At 36.0% G+C, this 22,183-nt stretch overlaps 1 protein-coding gene across 1 annotated transcript; it reads left to right on the top strand.

Moving 5' to 3' along the window:
- Nucleotides 1–2,942: 2,942 nt before the first annotated feature.
- On the top strand, nucleotides 2,943–9,575 carry LOC149570891 (RAN GTPase-activating protein 2-like). Its single transcript, XM_089815657.1, has 3 exons — nucleotides 2,943–3,654; nucleotides 9,069–9,072; nucleotides 9,134–9,575. The coding sequence occupies exons 1-3, from the start codon at nucleotides 2,943–2,945 to the stop codon at nucleotides 9,573–9,575; spliced, it is 1,158 nt and encodes a 385-aa protein (XP_089671783.1).
- The last annotated feature ends 12,608 nt before the right edge of the window (nucleotides 9,576–22,183 follow it).

Here is a 22,183-nt window from a genome sequence, read left to right as displayed (position 1 = left end):
CTACAATGGCCTCTCCTTAAATCAACAGAACATTTGGTGGTCTCCCCTATTTTCCATTCAGGGTACTCCCCTCACCAAGACTCAAGAGGCCAATGCTCTACATTTTTTTAAACATGGCATTAGAACTCCTAGGGACCTCTTTTCAAGGGTTACCATGAGTTTTAGGACGTGGGAAGATATGCAAGTATAGTACCATCTTATCCATCTAGATCAGTAAAATTTTGACCTTCTACTTTCTTCCATCCCTATTCACTTAGTTCATAAAGTGGAGATTTAGTATATTCGACCTTGGTGGCTCAATTGGAAGTGGTATCCTGCCAATCCATTTTCTAATTACAAGCCAAGTTTGGGATACAGATGGCTTTCGCCTCATCTTCCGATGGTGGATATGCTAAACCAGAGATGGCATTTGCAATCTTCTCTTTCCCAATAGAGAAAATGGTTTGATACCATTTGGAATGCTATAACTGAACCCAAGATTGTGCATTTTTCTTTGTGCTTGGCCTTCCAAGGTCTTCCCCTAGGACCTCAGCTCAAACACATTGGGGTTCCTAATCCTAGATGCCCCTTTTGTGGACAACCAGAGTCCTTCTTACATATTTTTTGATTTTGTAAGCATGCTCAAAATTATTGGCACTAGATTCATGATTTTTTTAAGCCATTCAAGCCTGAGTTTTTTTCTTGGTACATGATCTTACTGGGTGACTCTCCCAAATTTCCTTAGAAGTTCGCCCAGATTTGGCATACCTTCAGGTTGGAAATTCTATTTTCTTTGTGGAAAGATAGGAATGTTGTTCTTTTCACACACAGTTTTTTGGATGTTAACATTGCTATGTACACTAAGGCATGCATTTGTAATAATGCAATTATGTAGATTTAGATGCAAGCTAACAAGGTTTCCCTTGAGGTAGCTCACTTGTAGGAGTTGTTCAACAATTGGGGCAATGCTCCCTATACTATTGCTAGAGTTCCTCCTGATGCCTCAACAAAGACCTTAACGCCTTGTGGCCATTGTCCTCAATGCTACTCCTCAGGCTTCCATTCACACACCCCACACTCCCAGGCTTCCCACCATTGCTCTCTTAGTGGTGGTGATGATGGATGGAGGCATCGCTTAGCTTCCCCACCCTATGGGGGTTCTGGTTGGTCCCCGACTCCTCCTCTTGGTACTCATCATGCGCATTTTGGGAAGTGGCCTCACCTAGACTTGGCAATCTATCCTTCATGGCTAGAGGTTAAAGATGTGGAAGCTACCACTGTTACGACTACTACTAATCATGGCTGGACTATTCCCATCTCGCCCCCTAATTCCAAAGATGATTGGGGTTTTCATGACAAAGGTGATCCACCACCCTCAGCTGGCACTACTTTGGCTGCCTGAGCTTGCCTTATTTTTTTTTTTAATGAATAGTTTCTGTGTTTGGCTATGGCCATGTTTTTAGTCTAGCTTCAACTGTGTGAACTCATTCATAGGGTGGTCTTGTATCCCCCGACCCTTTTTTGTGAATTGTAATCTAAGTATATTTTTAATAGAAAATGACTATTCATCAAAAAACAAAAAAAAAAAAAAAACACTATGTCCATCATTCACCAACAATAAATAAATCAAAATTTTGGATAACCTTGTTTGTTTGAAATTGAGTTCTTTTTATATGATAGATTATTATTATGTAAACTATTGTTTCCTGTCAGGGGAATACATGCTCTCTTGCTACCAATTAGGAAGTCCTACACCTTGGGTTCTTCCCGCTAATTAGTTGTTCTACCATACCCAGCTTAATCTATGTTGCAAGGGTTTGATACCCTGCCCCTCCTACTAATCTATAGCCAACATAAGTAAAATGAAAAATCAATTCAAATAGCATTCAAAATCTTCATTTAGAAAAAAAAATAACTAAGGTTTTCTAAGAAATGACAGAATTTCAATATTGTTTTTGGTGTCACTACAATTAAAGTTTCTAAAATTTCAATTTCATTGAAGAATTTCATCAAATATTATTTTTTTATTATTAACTTTTATTTATTTGGAGAATTCTTTTTTGTTTTAAATTTATTCACTTTAAGATTTGACTTGTCTTACTATTTGTAAAAGGATGAAGCGCCCTATGAATTATAATTCATATCCATGAACAGAGAAGAAAATATACCATTATTCATAAACAATGATGCAATATATATATATATATATATAAACCTTGAAAAGAAAGATGAAGGAATTTATGAGATAATATACTTATTTACACCAAGTAAATGTGAATTCGTAAAATTAGAATTAAAATTAAAATTTATATAATAAAATCCTTGACTATTCAAAGGTGTATTATACAAAAAAATAATAAAATAATAAGATCATTTATTTTTTAAATTAAAAATAATTATAATGTATATGTGTATATATTTTAATTACTTAGAATAAAAAAAATTTCATATTCCTCCTCTCATCTGTAAATCTTTATGTATTTCTCACTCTCTTCATCTCCCTATTTCTAATACTTTACAAATTTTCTATCTTTATTTCTCCATGTACCTCTAACATTGTATCTCTCCCTTGCCTTTCACTCTATATCTATGTTAAATTATTACAAACTTCCATGTACTTATATTACTTTATCTCTATCCTCTCTCTCACCCTATATATCTATGCTAAACTATTCACGTTTGAAATTTTCTTCCCCATTCATTTAATTACTGCCTAGAGACTTTTAATTACTGCCCTCTTCTTAATTTTTATACAATGCATGTTTGCTTTCGTTTGTCGGCTTCAAGCATCTTGAATTCTTCATTTAAAACTATGGTGGAAGTGACTGTATATATGAAGGATAAGAATAGAAGATATTACTCAATTTTTCAATAGGCACAAAAGAACTATTTGAGTTTGATTGCAAATTTGAGGGAGGTCACAGAATCATTGTGTTCTTTTTTTCTACAAACGTCATACAACGATGTTGTATGGATATGTTGAATTTGATATAATATCAAAGAGAAGTGCGGATGGTGATTTATTTCTTGATGAATGCTCAGCCATAGAGCTCTTTAGTCCATTGGAAGAGCTCAAGGATTCTTGCACCAGCGTATGTTTTGGCAGCCACATTTTTGGATTGGAGGCAACTCTTGTTGCAAAAAGAGCCCTGTTAAATGTCCAAAAAACCTTAAAAGAGGTGGAATTTGTACATTTCATCTTTGGAAGATCTGAGGATGAGGTGCTTGAGGTCATGTCAATATTTTCATCTGCTTTACAAGGGTGCATGCTGAGTTCCTTGACTCTTGCACTTGGAGATTTGGGAGAGAAGGGCATCAGAGAATTTGTACCACTCTTGAAATCTCAAAAAAGGCTGAGAAAACTAGAATTTGTTAATAGCAACATTTATGTAGAAGCGGCTGGAGCCATTTTTGAGCTTCTTCCCTCTATTGAAAGGATTGACAATTTGTGTTTCATTTACAACCAAAAGGGAGATGATTCAGTAGAGACCCTTCTTGAGCTTGTTAAAAAATGCATTGCTCTAGATATCAATTTCTCAGAAAAAAACAAATGGGTTGCTCTAGAGGATATCCAGTTCTCACTAAATGATAATCTTGGCATGTGGGATGGTTCGGATGTAGTACTATCTTTCGAGGAAGGTAGCAGTTTAGAATGTTCAATATACAATCTAACAGGTACGGAGTTGCTTTGAGACAAGTCATCTCTGGATATCTATGTCTCACAAAAGTTGACATAGAGGATATGAAACTTGAGGATGAAAGCTGTGAGAAATATAAATTAAAATTTAAACTCACAACCCTAAACCTAAAAATCTTACTCAGCACATGAAGGTGTCGAGTGCCAGTTTTACTCGACACTTGATGGTGCCGAGTGGCAGGTTGCTCGGCACTTGATGGTGCCGAGTGACAGGCAACAGGTGCTGAGTTAGCTTGGCACTCAAAGAAATAATACTCGGTAACAATGGATGTTGAGTAAGCTTGGCTCGAAAAGAAATGCTCGGCAACAATAGATGCCGAGTGAGCTTGGCTCCAATTGAGAAAGAGGATGCTGAGTGTTTTGTTCAACTGAAGAATTATAACTTAAGAAATTCCAACGTGAATGCTTTCACCATTAAAACCAGAGAGCCAAAGCTTTAAGCTTTCAAACAAATTACTCAAATACAACATACAAGGGAAAAGCAATGGATTCAAGTATGCATACTTTCCTTCTATTCAATCTTTGATTTAAACTGTTACAAAATCTAGGAGCATTTGGCTTCAACCATAAAACTCTAAAACAACTCTAAACTGGTAAAAATTCAAACAACTTTAATACTTCAAAAAACCTTTAAACCTGCAACTCTAATGGTTGCATACAAAAGAGCTTGAAGCAATCACTACTTTAACAGGACAAAAACAAACAACAACAAACTCACAGAATGAACAGAGGAGTCATGTGCAATTGGAGACACTGAACATACTTCCTTCTATCTCTGCAACAAGTGGATCTGCTGACCATTTTCTTCTTCTTCCTTTTCTCTACTCTGCTGAATTGAAACTCTGAATAATTTGACTGACTGAATGAATGAATAAACATTCCTTTTTTGTCACATTCCATTTTCCCCCTCTTTTCAGAATTTGAAAACCTCACCTACCTGTATTAAATTTTTTGTCTATTTTGGACGTTAGGGGGGTAGGTGAGCATTTGGCTCAAGGGGAAAACATCAACGCTGCATTAAATTTTCCAACACTCCCCCTTTGTCCCAAGCCAAACAAACAAGGATCACAGCTGATCCAAATCAACTACACCAAGACACTCTCTTAGGTGTACAAAAGTCCCAATGCCTAATGGCTTGGTAAAAATGTCTGCTAGCTGCTACTCAAACTTGCAATATTCAATTTTGATATCCCCATTCTCCACCAACTCTCTAATGAAGTGATATCTGATCTCTATATGCTTGCTTCTCCCATGGAAGATTGGAAGATTGGATTCTTGGACAATGCAATTGAGGAAATGTTGTCACAATAAATTGTGGTTCCATCCTCTTGCTTTTCATTCAAATCTGTCAAGATCTTGCTTAACCAAATAGCCTAACATGTTGCTGCATTTGTTGCTATATATTCAGCCTCTACTGTAGATTGAGCAACAATAGGTTGCTTCTTGTATGCCCATGAAATTGCACCCGATCCCATATGAAACATGTATCCGGAAGTGCTCTTCCTATCATCTATACTTCTAGTCCAATCACTATCAGTATAACCAACCAACTTGAAATCATCATTTGTAGTATACAAAATACTAAATCCCTTGGTACCTTTCACTTGCTTCTTTGGAGGCAATTCAGTTAGCTCCCATGTCTCATTTCTTTCTATGGCATCTATTTCCTCATTCAGGGCATTACACCATTTCTTCTTCTTAATAGCTTCCTCAAAATATATTGGATCACTATGAGAAAATAATGCAAAATTAACACTCTCATCATAATCTTCATACGTTTCATCTTGGTATATCTCCCTAAGACTCTTGGTCTTTCTTGATAACAAGGAGGAGAGTGTGGAATTAGAATCTTCATTGCTGCTGCTTTGTCGACCAGCTCGGTCTTCACTGTTACTCGGCAATGACACTCGATCATGCCTAGAGGAGCTCGGCAATGACTGAAGTTGCTTGCCTTTTATTCTATTTTCTCCTTCTTCTTGTTGTTCATCAACATCTTCTTCACTCATAATTGGCACTTTACTTGATGTGCCCGGTGACTCATCAGTTGAACCATACCAAGACCGATTTTCAAGAAATTCCACATCTCTTGAAAGAGTCATCTAATTGTTCAATGGGTCATACAATCTGTATGCCTTTGATTCTGAGCTCTACCCTGTGAAGATGCACTTAACACCTTTGTCATCTAATTTTTGCCTTTTTTCTTTAGGCACGTGTATATGCAACACATCCAAACACTCTTAGCTATTCAACTGTCCATCTTCCTCGTGACCATACTTCCAATGGAATTTTATCATGGACTGCCTTTGTAGGACACCTATTAATTAGATAAACTGTTGTTGCCACAGCCTCTCCCCAAAATTGAATTGGGAGATTTTTCTCTTTCATCATGCTCCTTGCCATTTCAACAACGGTCCTATTCTTTCTTTCAACCACTCCATTCTGCTGTGGTGTATAGCTGGCTGTGAGCTCTTTCTTTATGCCATGTTTCCTGCAAAAGTTTACAAAAGAATTGGAGGTATACTCCCCTCATATATTTGACCCAAGGACCTTGATATAGTGTCCACATTCTTTTTCAACCTGGCTTTAAATTCTAAAAATTTATCAAATGCTTCAGATTTATTCTTTAAGAAATACACCCATGTCCTATGATTGAAATCATTAATGAATATCATGAAATAAGTACTCCCCCCAATGGAAGTAACTTGCATAGGACTGACTAGGTCGGTATGCACTAACTCTAATGGATATCTAGCCCTCATAGAATTTTCAGAATTAAAGGGAAGCCTATGTTACTTACCCAAAATACAAGCCTCACACTTGTCACAAGAATTTCCTACACGTGGAAAACCATCTACCATTATTTTATTTGACAATAAATTTAAACCAGCATAGCCAAGATGACCATACCTGAGATGCCACAATCATGAAGAGTCTTCAATCACACTCCTTAGAGCTGATTGTGTGTGAGGTGCAGCACAAACTTGAGATGAGAAACATGTCTCTATCCTCAAGGGAAACATTTTGTTCTTTGTCATTTGAACTGCTGCAAGTAGATTCTTGCTCCCATCCTTTTCTTGAATGATACACCTTTCATTCTCCATCAGCACTTTGTATCCATTTTGAATGAGCTGACCAATGCTCATCAAATTGTGCTTCATACCAAGGGTGAAATACACATTTTGTATTTCCCTTTTTTCACCTTTCTTGGTGCAGACCATAATAGATACTTTGCCCACAACTGGTAGGGTTCCATTGTTACCCATTTTAATTTCAAATTTGAAACTCTTGTCAATGAATGAAAACAAGGTTTCATTACCACTCATGTGGTTACTACATCCACTTTTGAGGTACCAAACCTCAGGGCTTCTTTCTTCACCAACATTACACATGATGAAGGCAGCAGCATTGGGTCCACTTCCCATGTTCACATCAACCACATTTTCTTGTCCAGACTGATCATTCTACTTCTTCCAGCATTCATTTGCATAATGCCCATATTTATGATAGTAGTAGCATTCTACATTACTCTTATTTGAGTTGTAGTTTTTCTTACCTCCTCTTGAGGTATTTTGTGAGCTACTTGCTCCATCTGCTCTTCCTAAACTTTCTGCTGTAGCATTTCTTTGTCCTCCATTTCCTCGGCCTCTACCTCTGGAGCTCTTGCCTGAGCCATTTCTTCCTCTCCCCCTTCCTCTTGGATTTGATTGAGCGTTGAATACTTTCTCTTGGGAAGTAGAAGATTTAGATCTATTGATCCTATGCTCATGGGTTTGAAGAGAACCCATCAACTCATCCATTGTCAAAACAGTGAGGTCTTTTGCCTCTTCTATGGTCATGACCAAATTGTCATATTTATGAGGTAAACTCCTCAATATCTTCTCCACTATCCTCTACTCTTGATAGTCTTCTCCATTTGACTTCAATTGATTAATTACATTGGAGGTCCTTGAACTGAAGTCTGCAACTGATTCATTTTCCTTCATCTAAAAGTTCTCAAATTCCCTCCTTATATTCTATAATTTTACTGTATGAACTTTATCAGTCCCCTTGAAGTTCGTCTCAAAGATATCCCATGCTTCCTTTGCATAATTTGCTGCTACAATCTTTGGGAAAATTGTCTCTGTCATTGCTGCTTCAATAAGACTTAATGCCTTTGCATCTTTCCTCCTTGACTCTTTCAAATGAGTCTTTTGTGCATTTTTGAGGGCAGCATACTGAGTTGAATTAGTCACATCATTGAATCCATTGACCACAAACTCCCACAAATCATTTGTAACCATTATGGTCTTCATCTTCTTTGCCCATGTATCATAGTTTTGCCCATTAAAGGATGGTGGTTGCTGCCATATCTTTCCTACATCTCCTGCCATGTTAAATAACCCAAGAAAACAAATGCCCTAACTCACTATGGACGTGGGACCTCAAAGCTCTGATACCATGTGAGAAATATAAATTAAAATTTAAACTCACAACCCTAAACCTAAAAATCTTACTCGACACTTAAAAGTTGCTTGACACATGAAGGTGCTGAGTGCCAATTTTACTCCACACTTGAAGGTGTTGAGTGATAGATTGCTCGGCACTTGATGGTGCCGAGTGGCAGGTTGCTCGGCACTTGATGGTGCCAAGTGACAGGCAACAGGTGCTAAGTTAGTTTGGCACTCAAAGAAATAATACTCAACAATAATGGATGCCAAGTAAGCTTGGCTCCAAAGGAAATGCTCAACAACAATAGATGTCGAGTGAGCTCGGCTCCAACTGAGAAAGAGGATGCTGAGTGTTCTGTTCAACTAAAGAATTATAACTTAAGAAATTCCAACGTGAATGCTTTCACCATTAAAACAAGAGAGCCAAAGCTTTAAGACTTCAAACAAATTACTCAAATGCAAAATACAAGGGAAGAGCAATGGATTCAAGTATGCTTGCTTGCCTTCTATTCAATCTTTGATTTAAACTATTACAAAATTTGGGAGCATTTGGCTTCAACTAGAAAATCCTAAAACAACTCTAAACTGGTAAAACTTCAAACAACTTTAATACTTCAAAAACCTTTAAACCTGCAACTTTAATGGCTACATACAAAGGAGCCTGGAGCAATCACTATTTCAATAGGACAAAAACAAACAACAACAAACTCATAGAATGAACAGAGGAGTCACGTGCAACTAGAGACACTGAACATACTTCCTTCTGTCTCTACAAGAAGTGGATCTGCTGACCACTTTCTTCTTCTTCCTTTTCTCTGCTTTGCTGAACTGAAACTTTGAATAATTTGACTGACTGAATGAATGAATAAAAATTTCTTTTTTGTCACATTCCATTTTCTTGCTCTTTTCAAAATTTGAAAACCTCACCTACCCGTATTAAATTTTATGTCTGTTCTGGATGTCAGGGGGGTAGGTGAGCGTTTGGCTCAAGGGGCAAACATCAATGCTGCATTAAATTTTCCAATAAAAGGGTGATTGCTATTGCTCACTGCCTCAAGAATATAGCTCCATATCCAAGTGTTCTTAGTGTTGGAGGAAATGATATCACTCCAAAAGCAGCTCCAGCTTTAGTAGAATGCCTTGTTGCAAAGAAGTTGTTGACCAAGTGTTTCGCACAAGACAATAAACTCGAGGATGATGGATCGCTTATTATATGCAAAGCCATTTTGAAAGGTCATGAGAAGCTCAAAGTACTTTATTTGAGTGTAAATGGTATGATTGGAATTGGGGCTAAGGCCATTGCAAAAGCTTTTGCAAATAAGCCCAATTTCAGTTGTCTTGATATTTTTGAGAATTTGATTACTGAAGAAGAAATTTTGACTGTCAAAAATGTGCTAAGAAGTGGTAACAAGGATGAGTATGTACTTGAATATCGTTATAAATATAAAGATGTTGGCGCCAAGCAATATTAATGAAGAGAATAGGGTCTCACTGACAGAGACATTGAGTTGGAGGTGAGATTTCAGAAACCACAAGTGGCGTATTGTATGAAGATATTCATATACATTTCCATTAATGTGTTATTTAGTTGTAGGAACCATAGGTAATCTCTACTTAGCTTCCCAAAGTTACAAGCTTAAATCCTTAATCATAAATATTCCTAGTTTCCATATTTAGTTTGTTTCATTCATTTTAAAATATGTTTCATTTTAATATCTTCTGTAATGATGACGGTTTGCGAGTAAGCAATGAAGAAGATCAAATTTGGCTACTTTGATCTATTAATTTGTTTAGAGGTCTATCTGATTGTGACATACAAGTTAGTTTTGGAGAATTTGATGGTTTATAAATTTTCTTATGCTCCATGTAAAGAGGAATTGTTTTCTGTGTATCTTGACAAATTGAGAGTAATTATTTAAACACAATTTAGTGGTTATAGCTTTTATAATTTCTCTGTATGTCTTCAAATGACAGTTTTAATGTATTCTAATGAGGGACCTATTCACAAGGTGCTTTATAATCAATTTTAGCAATATGAGTTTCTAACCAAATAATGGTTGTTACTTGCTTTGAATTTGAGGCAAGTTTACTTGCATAATCAGAATCTCTTCTTTCTCGGATTCTTGCCTTATTTTACATTGAATTCTGATTCATTGATAAGGGTCTATTTAGTTCGTGGAATTTAAAAAATCCGGATTTCTACAAACTTTGGTTTAGGAAAATCAAGGTTTTGCAAATCTTCATTCTAATTTTTGGGATTTTATTTAAACCATTTGTTCAGAAGATGCGTGTGAAGACACATTTCTTGGGTTAGCAAATCAATTTCTTCTTCCAGCTGTTCGGTTTAATCACTTTTAATTTTTTTTCATTTACCAATTAATTAATAAATCAAAATTTTAGCCACCTCAATATGAATTCAACCATTAGACACAAATCCATTTTTCATCAATTAAAATCAGGATTTCAGCCATCTCAATTAAAATTCAATCATTAAAACACATTTTTTTCCTATTGACTGAACTACCTAGGAGTTTTATGAACGTTGCTATTTTTTCATTGAGATATCAAAACAACACTTAGCCTTTGTTAAACATTCTCATCAAATTGTGAATCTCAATTTGATCAAGGACTTAGATTACTCATTTTAGATAGATGAAATTTAGCAAGTACATGAGAATTCCATTTGAGAAAAATCCAATATTTTCACTAAGTATTGGATCGTAGCTTGACAAATGGATCATAATCTCTCTCATGAGTCACCTTTGCACCTAGAAGTTGAATTAACTCTAGAGTTGTTCAAACTCTACATTTCATCAACCTTGGGACTTCAAAAATCATTGCCAATTTTGTTACTAAACCAACTAGCTACTCTACTGTCAAGAAAAAGAGAGGATTCTCATTCACAATACAAAGATGTCATGAAAAGATCACAAAAAAATGCTTAACTATTTTATCCTTTTCCTACAAGACAAATGGTACACATTAATTCTTTCTCCACCATTGGGTAAACAATATGCCTGGCATACCAACTAGTTCCTCTTATAAGCATATAGATATTGAATTAAATTTAAGCTTTTAAACTTAAATGTTACTTTATGTTGTTGCTTGCCTATGGGTTGAGGACATGTCTCCAGTGTTGTGATGAGGTAAAATAAGTATTATTATTGGGAAATACCAAAAATAAATCCTTCAGTGTTGCAATGAGGTAAAATGAGTATTATTTGTAAGGAAGAAAAGGTGCGTGGAATTGCTTCCTACACTAATCTTTAAGAGGATGATTATGAAAATACAACTAACTATTGCAGAGATCTCAAGAAATGCATAATAACATAATCAAAATAACAATGAACTCATAACACAATGATTACCATGGGGAAACTCTTCCAGGATAAAAAACCCACCCTCCAAAACCTACACAATATATTATCAAATCTAGAAGATTACAATACACTTGCAAGAAAGTTCTTACAGGAGCACATCACCACAACTCAAACTTGAACTTGGACTTAGAGAGATACTCCTTCTAGGACTAGTTTTGCAAACTGAACTTGATGATTCAAACACCTCCCTAAGCTCTCCTTTTATAGTGATTTGCCACTTGAAAACCATTTGCAGTTTTACAAAACCATGAGTCAAAGCCATGAGCTACCTAGCCCACATTTAATATTGGGCATTTAATTTATTTTCTCCAATATTAAATAATTACATAAAATACTAATTCATACACCTTTTTCCAACACATAGACACGTGGAGAACTACTACAAACAAATTCTAGAATTTTCTAAAGATTTCTAGAGTTTTCTAACTACAATTTTCTAGAGTTTTTCAAAAAAAATAACTTGCAAGGTTGAGACAAAAATCTCAACATTCTCCCACTTCTCAAACACCTTACAAGAGTCAGGGGATCCAAAGTGTCATGGATTTAATTGCTAGGGACGAAGAGGCCCATAAACTCCGAACACCATCTGAACTTCTCTATGTTCATGGGCTTAGTTAACTCATCAGCAACATTGACCAAAGTTTGTGCCTTTTCCAACTTCACCTTACCATCCTCAACCATATATCTCACAAAATGATATTGTACATCAATGTGCTTAGTCCTAGCATGAAATGTTGGGTTCCTCACTAGGCAGATTGCACTTTGACTGTCACTATAAATTTTCATTGTACCTTGTTTGAATTCGATATCTAAACATAGTCTCTTGAGCCAAATAGCTTTCTTGCAGGCATGAGTAGCTTTCATATACTTTGCCTCTGTAGTGGACAAAGAAACCACAGCTCGTCATTTTCTCATCTAACTAATTGCACCACCAAATAATATAAATAGATATGTACTGGTGGATCTTCTTTTATCAACATCACCGACCTAGTTTGAATCCACATAGCCTCAAATATCCAAGGAATGCTCATTTCCTATTCCATGAAAAAATATAAAGTGCTCTGAGGTACCTCACAAGTATCTGAAAACTCTTTTTAGTTCATGGGCTTAGTTAATGCATCAGCAACATTCACCAAATTTTGTGCCTTTTCTAGCTTCACCTTGCCATCCTCAACCATATATCTCACAAAATGATATTGTACATCAATGTGCTTAGTCCTGGCATGAAATGTTGGGTTCCTCACTAGGCAGACTGCACTTTAATTGTCACTATAAATTGTCACTGTACCTTGTTAGAATTCTATATCTAAACATAGTCTCTTTAGCCAAATAGCTTCCTTGCAGGCATGAGTAGCTTCCATATACTCTGCCTCTGTAGTGGACAAAGCAACCACAAATTTTCATTTGCTCATCTAACTAATTGCAACACCAAATAATGTAAATAGATATGTACTGGTGGATCTTCTTTTATCAACATCACTGACCTAGTCTAAATCCACATAGCCTTAAATATCCAAAGAATGCTCATTTCCTGTTCCATGAAAACATATAGAGTACTCTGAGGTACCTCACAAGTATCTAAATTTTTTTTTAACTGCATCTCAATGTGCTCTTCATGGATTAGACATGTAACAGGAAAGTACTCCTACATATACTTTGAAATTTAATTTAGAACTCCACTCATTATAATTGATAGTATAGAATAATTTAGAACTCCGCTCATTATTCAAAACTCGGTGCCTAAGTCTATATACTTTGAAATTTTAAAATCTTGCATTAAATGTTTCAACTACCACTGATAGTTCTTATCTGCTCAACTAGCACAGTATTTAACAGACATTAACTAATATAGTCAAAATTGCATGTGTTAGTTAACACATCATTGTAGATGTTCCTACATCATACACAATGGGTACGAAAATGTTTCATGGGTATAAAGTTCATGAACCTTCCTACAATGATGGGACCTCAATCTCAAACTTTTCTAATTCTGAAGCATTGACCCAAGAAGCCTCATCAGTTGCACGGTTCCTCCAAAAAATTAGATACTCTCAATACTCTTTTCCCTATGTCTTCCTATGTCTTCCTTGTTATGCATGGATCAATAATATGCTTAATGCCTTTAATTCTTTTCTTTGGCAATTGATGTGCCCATTTTGATGCATCTAGAAAATTAGGAAGTGAACCTTTCTCTCTAATTGACTCACCTTCATAGTACTTATACAAATTTGCTACATTGAATATTGGTGAGATGTCTACCCCAACTAGAAGTTCAATCTCATAAGCATTTGATGAGAACTTGCATACAACTTTGCATTGGTCATTCTTCTTGTTTTTTAGCTTGTTGTAGGTACTGTGTGGAAACATTTCTCATCACAGATGTGCCACAACTAGCTCTCCAACTTAAAACTCGTGTACCCTTCTATGTTTGTTAGCATCTCTCTTGCATTTCATGGCACTCTTTTCTAAAATCCTTTTTACATCCTTGTGCACTTCATGAATGTATGCAGTGAAATCTTCTACTACAACACTCCTAATTAAATTAGCATTATCCCTCAACTCATCAACTACCCTTGGGTGGTATCCATACACCACTTAAATGGACTCTTCCCTATAATTTGTTTAATTGAATTATTATAAGAAAATTTTGCTTATGCCAATATGGAATCCCATTGAGTTGATTTGTCATCCACCAAAAATCTTAAGAGATTACCTAAGCTTTGGTTTACAACCTTTGTATGACCAACACTTTGAGGGTGATATGTGTTAGGATAAACCACAGACAGAAATAAAAACTACATGCAAATATAACCAATAACAGAAAATAATAGAACACACAGAAATGAACACAAGGCACCAAGATTTAACGTGGTTCACCCAATCCCTAGGCTACGTCCACCAAACAGCAAGTCCGATCTTATTACAATCCAGTGATTACAACCTGATTACAATCCGTAATCCCTTACAGCTCAATACCGCCGCAAGAACCAATTTCGTATCACCACATATCAAAAAATACCCAACCCTAAGCCCTTTTTATACAAGTATTAAACCGCTTTAGGGTTATAATATGTCGGCCATATGTCAGCCATAATATGTCGGCTACCATGTCGATGTCGACTACTATTTATGAAGTATGTACAGTACTTTCCTGATCAGTCACCACAATCTAACAATCTCCCACTTGGGGACTGATCAGGCTCCACACTAAAAAACAATCTCCCACTTGGAGACTGATCCTGTAGCAATACAACTACCGCATGGGGCTCCCACTGGATCAAACCACCCTAGACTCTGCTGTTCTTTTATTCACATTTAGTCTAAAAGACCAACTGAAGCTGAAGAGGAGTTCAGCTTCTCCCTTGTGACAACCTTTGTCAACATATCTGCTGGATTTTCATTGGTATGTATCTTCTCCAGCTTTAACTGTCCATCCTCCAAAACTGACCGAATGAAATGGTACCGCAACTGTATGTGTTTGGTCTTAGAATGTAGAGCTGAATTCTTAGCAAGATGAATGGCACTCTGACTATCTGTGAACAAAAAATTATCCTTCTGAGGATGTCCTAATTCTTCCAAGAAGAACTGAAGCCATATCATCTCTTTGGCGGCCTCTGTAGCAGCAACATACTCTGCCTCTGTAGTGGAGAGAGCATTAATCTTCTATAGCCTAGAAACCCAGCTCACGGCTGCCCCACCAACAGTAAAGACATAACCTGTAGTACTCCGCCTGGTATCAATATCCCCAGCCAAATCTGAGTCAACATAGCCCTGTAAATCAGTAGTAGAGCCCCCAAAGTGTAAACACTTATTGGATGTTCCTCTCAAATATCTGAGAATCCACTTGACAGCATTCCAATGCTCAAAACCTGGATGACTCATATACCTGCTAACGACTCCCACTGCATGTGCAATATCTGGCCTAGTGCATACCATAGCATACATCAAACTTCCTACAGCTGAAGCATAGGGTACCTTGGACATCTTATCCTCCTCTTCCTATGTCTTGGGACACATCTCCTTAGTCAATTTCAAATGACCAGGTAAAGGTGTGCTGACAGCTTTAGCATTCTCCATAGAGAAACGTTGCAACACCTTCTCAACATAATCAGCTTGAGATAGCGTCAATGTTCTGTTCTTCCTATCTCTGCAAATCTTCATACCAAGGATTTGTTTTGCTGCCCCCAAATCCTTCATAGCAAATGCATGTGCTAATTGGCATTTCAACCCCTTAATATGATCCATGTTAGACCCAGCTATAAGCATATCATCAACATATAAACATAAAATAATGTAGCTATCATCATCCAACCTCTTAAAATAAACACAGTAATCTGAATGACACCTATTATATCCATGCTCATGCATAAAACTGTCAAATTTCAGATACCATTGCCATATATATTTCTTCATCCAAATCACCATGAAGAAAGGCTATTTTAACATCCATCTGCTCTAAATGCAAATCTTCAGTAGCCACAAGACTTAAAACAGTACGAATAGAAGTCATTTTAACAACAGGAGAAAATATTTCATCAAAATCAATTCCTTTTTTCTGTGCAAATCCTTTTACAACTAACCTGGCCTTAAATCTTTTCTTACCTCCTTCCTCTTCTTTCAACCTTTAAACCCATTTATTCTGTAAAACCTTTTTACCTGCAGGCAACTTGCACAAATCCCATGTCTTATTTTTCAGCAAAGAGTCCATTTCATCTTTCATTGCAGACTCCCACTGAATCTTAGTATCCACCTGCACAGCTTCATCATAACTTTCAGGTTCACCAGCATCAGTAAGTAAAATAGAATACAAAGAGGGAGAAAACCTTTGTGGAGGTCTAATTGGCCTTGTTGACCGTCTAACATTTACTGGTGTATGTGGTATTTGTTGTTGCGGTTGTTGCACATCATGAGGAATGGTTGGAACATTAGCTTTTGGAGTATCATCCAGCACTACATAATCATCTTCTTTCTTCTCATGTTGCTGCAACAGATCTTTGTACAACACTTTTTCATTGAATATGACATCCCGGCTTCTTATAATTTTATGATTTTCAAAATCCCAAAGCCTATAACCAAATTCATTAATGCCATATCCAACAAAGACACATTTCTTTGATTTAGCTTCTAGCTTGGTTCTATTTTCAGAGTCTATATGAGCAAAAGCTTCACAACCGAAGGTCTTGAGAAAAGAATAACTCACCTTCTTACCAGTCCATGCTTCCTCTGGAATACCACAGCCCAAAGGAGTAGAGGGACCTCTATTAATCAAATATACTGCAGTATTGACAGCCTCCGCCCACATGTGTAAGGGCAACCCAGCATGCAACCTCATGCTCCTTGCGCGCTCCATTATAGTCCTGTTCATGCGTTCAGCCACTCCATTTTCCTGTGGAGTCCTTGGAATAGTTTTTTGTCTATGAATACCATTAGTGGAGCAATAATCTTCAAATTCATGACTGCAATACTCACCACCATTATCAGATCTGAGACATTTTAATTTCTTACCAGTCTCATTTTCAACCAAGCATTTCCATTTCTTAAAAGTTTGAAATACATCAGATTTCTATTTAAGGAAATAAACCCATACTTTTCTAGTTGCGTCATCAATAAATGTAACATAATAATGAGAGCCACCAAGGGAAGATACCTGAGCCGGTCCCCATACATCTGTATGCACAAGTTCTAATTTCTCCTTTTTATTTTCCTTCCCTGTCTTTACAAAACTCACTCTCTTTTGTTTTCCATACACACAACTTTCACAGAAATCCATATTCACACATTTTAGACCTGGTAAAACTTTCCTTGAATGAAGTACTTTCATACCTTTCTCACTCATGTGCCCAAGTCTATTGTGCCACAGCGCTGTATCAGAATCCACAGCAGCTATTTGTTCTCCCTGCTCATCTACAGTAATTGAATATTCATTTTTCTCTTAAACAATCAAAGTAGAAGGAACAATATGACCTGTACAAAGATATAAGGTGCCTACTTTCACACCTTTTGCTACTACAAGGGAACCTTTTGAAACCTTCCAATTTTTATCATTAAAAGTAACTACACAACCCTCATCACCGAGTTGCCCTACTGAAATTAAATTTCTACTTAGTTTTGGAACATGTCTTACCTCATGTAGTAGCCAATGATTCCCATTCTGCAACTTAATCTTAATTTTTCCCTTTCCAACAATCTGACAGGGTTCATTATCCCCCAAATAAACAAGCCCAAAATCCCCTTGGACATAATCAATGAAATAACCTCTATGAGGTGTAGCATGAAAAGAAGCACCAGAATCTAAAACCCATGAATCATCAACACTCTCTAAAGACAGAAGCAAAGCATCCTCTTCGGATTTGTTACTTACCACATTTGCCTCTTTGTCTCCATCTGATTTATCTCCTTCATTTTTCTTTCGAGTCCAGCAATCTTTCTTTTTGTGCCCTGGTTTCCCATAGTACCAGCAATCATTTGGTCCTCTCAATTGAGACCTCCTCCCCTTTGACTTTCCTCTTGATTTCCCACGATTTCTAGAGTTACTTCCTCTTTCAGTCGTTCTGCCCCTGCTTTGTGCATTTAAAGCACTTCTTGATGTAGATCCACCTGAGGATTTTCTACGAGTTTCCTCACTTAAAATAACACCGATCACATCATCATATTTTAGGGTACTAGATCCAGGAACAGAATTACTCACCACCATTACCAAGCCATTCCAGCTTTCAGGCAAAGAACACAAAATCAAGAGAGCCCTAATTTCTTCATCAAAATTGATACCCACAGAAGATAATTGACTAGTAATAGTATTAAACTCATTTAAATGATCTGCAATAGATCCACCTTCTGCCATTTTCATATTAAATAAACGCTTCATGAGAAATACCTTATTTGAAGCGGAGGGCTTTTCATACAGTGTCGCTAGGGTTTTCATCAAATCTTCTGTCGTCTTTGCTTTTGTAATATTAAATGCCACCGATGGTGCCAAGCATAACCGAATGCTTCCAAGTGCCTTTCTGTCCAAAAGATCCCATTCAGCCTCTGACATAGTTCCCTGATTCTTGGCTTTTCCTTCCAACGGCTTCCACAAATCCTTCTGATATAAATAGTCTTCCATTTGTATCTTCCATAACTGGAAGTTCTGCCCATTAAACCTATCAACCCTCAGCTTACCATCATCTGCCATTGCTCCCACTCAACCGTGAGACTCCCACTTAACCGTGAGACTTTTCTGCAGAGGATAACTGAGAAACAACTAGGCTCTGATACCACTTGTTAGGATAAACCACAGACAGAAATAAAAACTACATGCAAATATAACCAATAACAGAAAATAATAGAACACACAGAAATGAACACAAGGCACCAAGATTTAACGTGGTTCACCCAATCCCTGGGCTACGTCCACCAAACAACAAGTCCGATCTTATTACAATCCAGTGATTACAACCTGATTACAATCCGTAATCCCTTACAGCTCAATACCGCCGCAAGAACCAATTTCGTATCACCACATATCAAAAAATACCCAACCCTAAGCCCTTTTTATACAAGTATTAAACCGCTTTAGGGTTATAATATGTCGGCCATATGTCGGCCATAATATGTCGGCTACCATGTCGATGTCGGCTACTATTTATGAAGTATGTACAGTACTTTCCTGATCAGTCACCACAATCTAACAATATGTTGAACTAAATCCCAACCATGTTCCCATCTTCACCAGAAGTATGCCAAAAAAGTCCAACAAATTTTGTATCCTGAATTGAAATAATAACTTGTGCCAAACCATATAGCCAAACTAACTCCTTGAAGAACAATAAAGCTATATGGTAAGGATCGATACAGTTTCAACATGGTATAAAATGAGCCATTTTTGAAAATATATTTACTACAACAAAAATAGAGTCATTACCTCTTTGTGTCCAAGGTAGCCCAAAAACAAAATCCATGCTAATGAACTCCCATGGCTTAGCCAATATTGGTAGTGGCTAGTATAATCTAGCGTTTTGTTTTACGCCTTAAGCATATTGGCATAGCTGAAAATTTACACCATTCTTTTCACATTTGCACTCATCCCTGCCCAAAAGTAACATTCACTTAGTTGTGCTAATGTCTTGTACACTCCTAAATGTCCACCTAACCCTCCACTATGTTTTTCCTTTATCAAGTTCTCCCTCATTAAACCTCTTGGAATGCATAGCCTCTTTCCTCTGACAGTAAATTTTCTTGTATGAAATGCTCCAACCATAGAGTTCTATCAACCTCAACTGAGTTCTTGTATGCTGCCCAAGCTTCATATACGATCAAAGCTAACAACACTTGCTCTCAGTTTATTTAGCAACAAACATCTTCTATGTAATGCATTTGTAACTTTATTTGATTTTCCACTTTTATGGTTTATAAATTTTCTTTATGAGTGACATAACAAGGGCTTATTTTCTGTGAATTTTAAAAAATTAAAAGTAATTATTTAAACTTAGTAGTAATAGCTTTTAGAATTTCTCCATTTGTCTTCAAAGGAAATTTATTATGTATTCTAATGAGAGACCCACTCACAAGGCACTTCAATTTTAGCAATTAGAGTTTCTAGAAAATAAATAGTTGTTACTTACCCTCAAGTTTTGCATTGAATTCCAACAAAATTGTTGATGGAAGAATTTGAGGCTACTAACTTGCTTGCGATAAGTTCTATGTAGACTACCCTTGTGTCCACATGAATTACAGTTTTAAAATGATAAATAATAAATCAACTAAAGAAATTTACAATGTAATTATCAGAAGGCATAAATGAAATATCTCTAAATTATGAAAAATGTTATTTAAATAAATTGGCTGTTAAATTAATTGAATTGGTAATTATTTATGTCCATCAGGACACTAATCTTTCATAGGCTTGGTGTTTCTAGTTGGTTAGTGCTTAAAAATGTAATGGTGTTTTTTAATAAGTTATTGCCTATGAAAATTGTAAAAGAAGATAATTATATAAAATCATTAATGACAACTTAGTACTTTTGAAATTTGTAAAAGCAGATAATTATATACAAAATCATTAATTTGTCATGATTTTCTTCCATTAGAACTTTCATGTATATATGGCATTCATCTTAAATAGATCACATATGGATCTTGTGATTCAAGTTGAACAAGTTTATATTGGTAAGATTTGTTGTTATACTGTGTTGTTCATTTTTTTTATCTTTTGAACCCCAACAAATGTCAAAAGGGGAGAAAATGTATTGACATCAATGACAGGGGGTGACTATTAGACTTTGGTCATTGATCTCAACACAATCCAATATTGCCTACCAAATACTTATCTTTTTACAAGCATCAGAAAAATTCATGTCATGGCTATGATAAGGATAAAATGGTTTGATAAGGCTATTATTTTCTTTCTATTGGTTTGATTAAACTCTAGAAATTGACATCTTACTACATAACTTACAAAATGATGAACTCTCTAGATTATGTTGTATCCAGAGGCATGTGATGAAATACAAACTAATTTTTTTAGGCTGTATAGTGAAGGCTGAAATGAAAATCATGGCATCCTATTCAGTGGTGTATAGAAGAGGCTGAACAACTTACATATTCACTGAAAACACGGTTAACAATATGTGCATGTGAAACAAAAAAGGGTATTTTGAAGATGTTACAGTATTTGTTTGTGTCTGCTAAAAGGTGAGAGGTGAAAGAGATCAATAAAGTGATTGCAGATGTATGTGTGTTGAAGGAGATTTGGAGAAAAATTGTGATGTGGAAAAGTGTACTTCACAGAAGAGTGTAGTCTATAGGTGTTATTCAAAAATTTATAATTTAGCCCCTGTGAAGGATACTGATCAGTTATGCAGTAGAAAATCAGAAGTCTGGAGAGGAATAAACTCCATCTTGTACTTAAATTATTTTTCATTCATTCTGTTATTGATATCACTAAGATACTATAATAACAATGACTAATGCTCTCTAATTTTTCTTAACAAATTTGAATTTAGGAAAGGCTTGTTGAGTAATTAGAAAAAGGGTTCAATTTGAAGTCGAAGTTGTTTACAATTTTGGTGTTGGAAACTATAATTGAATCAATCGTTATGTTGTCATTGATGTCTAATCTATAGGTGAGATAGTTTGCTATCTAATTTAAGTGTCATATAATCTAAGTATCATATCTATTTGATTGATAAAGAGGATTTGAGAAATTGCTCTTAACAACAGCATCTAGATGAAAGGTTGAGTTATGAAGAGGAAACTACAAATAGACATTTGATTAATTAGACTTTGACATGATAAATTGATTGTTTAAATCATGTTATAAATGAATAAGATAATAATGTTCAAGTACATAGGCCTGACCGAGGAACAATGTAAAAGACTAAGGAATTTTGAATTATATACCAAGTGGTGTTAATGTCAACCAAGCCACACTAAGTACTGAGTGAAAACTATGTTGATCGAGTATTAGTATCAACCCAATGATAGTATATGTGCCGAGTATGAAATTTTGTAGCAACTGAATAACCCAGTGATGTCTGAATGTCAGAACATAGTGTTGGTCGAGGAACAACATTTTAATAGTTTATGAGGAATCATAAATTTCAGCCAACTAAGTTGATTTCTTGGATTATGGAAAGTGTGTTGAAGAAGGATCAATAAATTGGATCATTTAATATCAGGAAAGGATTAAGTAAACGACCTAGGGATTGGATTCCAAGAGA

Source organism: Cupressus sempervirens, chromosome 2, assembly GCF_028749045.1.
Source record: "Cupressus sempervirens isolate cs-2001-9-10 chromosome 2, ASM2874904v1, whole genome shotgun sequence".
Classification (NCBI taxonomy): domain Eukaryota; kingdom Viridiplantae; phylum Streptophyta; class Pinopsida; order Cupressales; family Cupressaceae; genus Cupressus; species Cupressus sempervirens.
This window is presented reverse-complemented; position numbering and strand designations above follow the sequence as displayed.

What these genes read in the sequence shown, in the direction of transcription:
- LOC149570891 (XM_089815657.1), top strand. Translation starts at nt 2,943, where the DNA reads ATGTTGTATGGATATGTTGAATTTGATATAATATCAAAGAGAAGTGCG.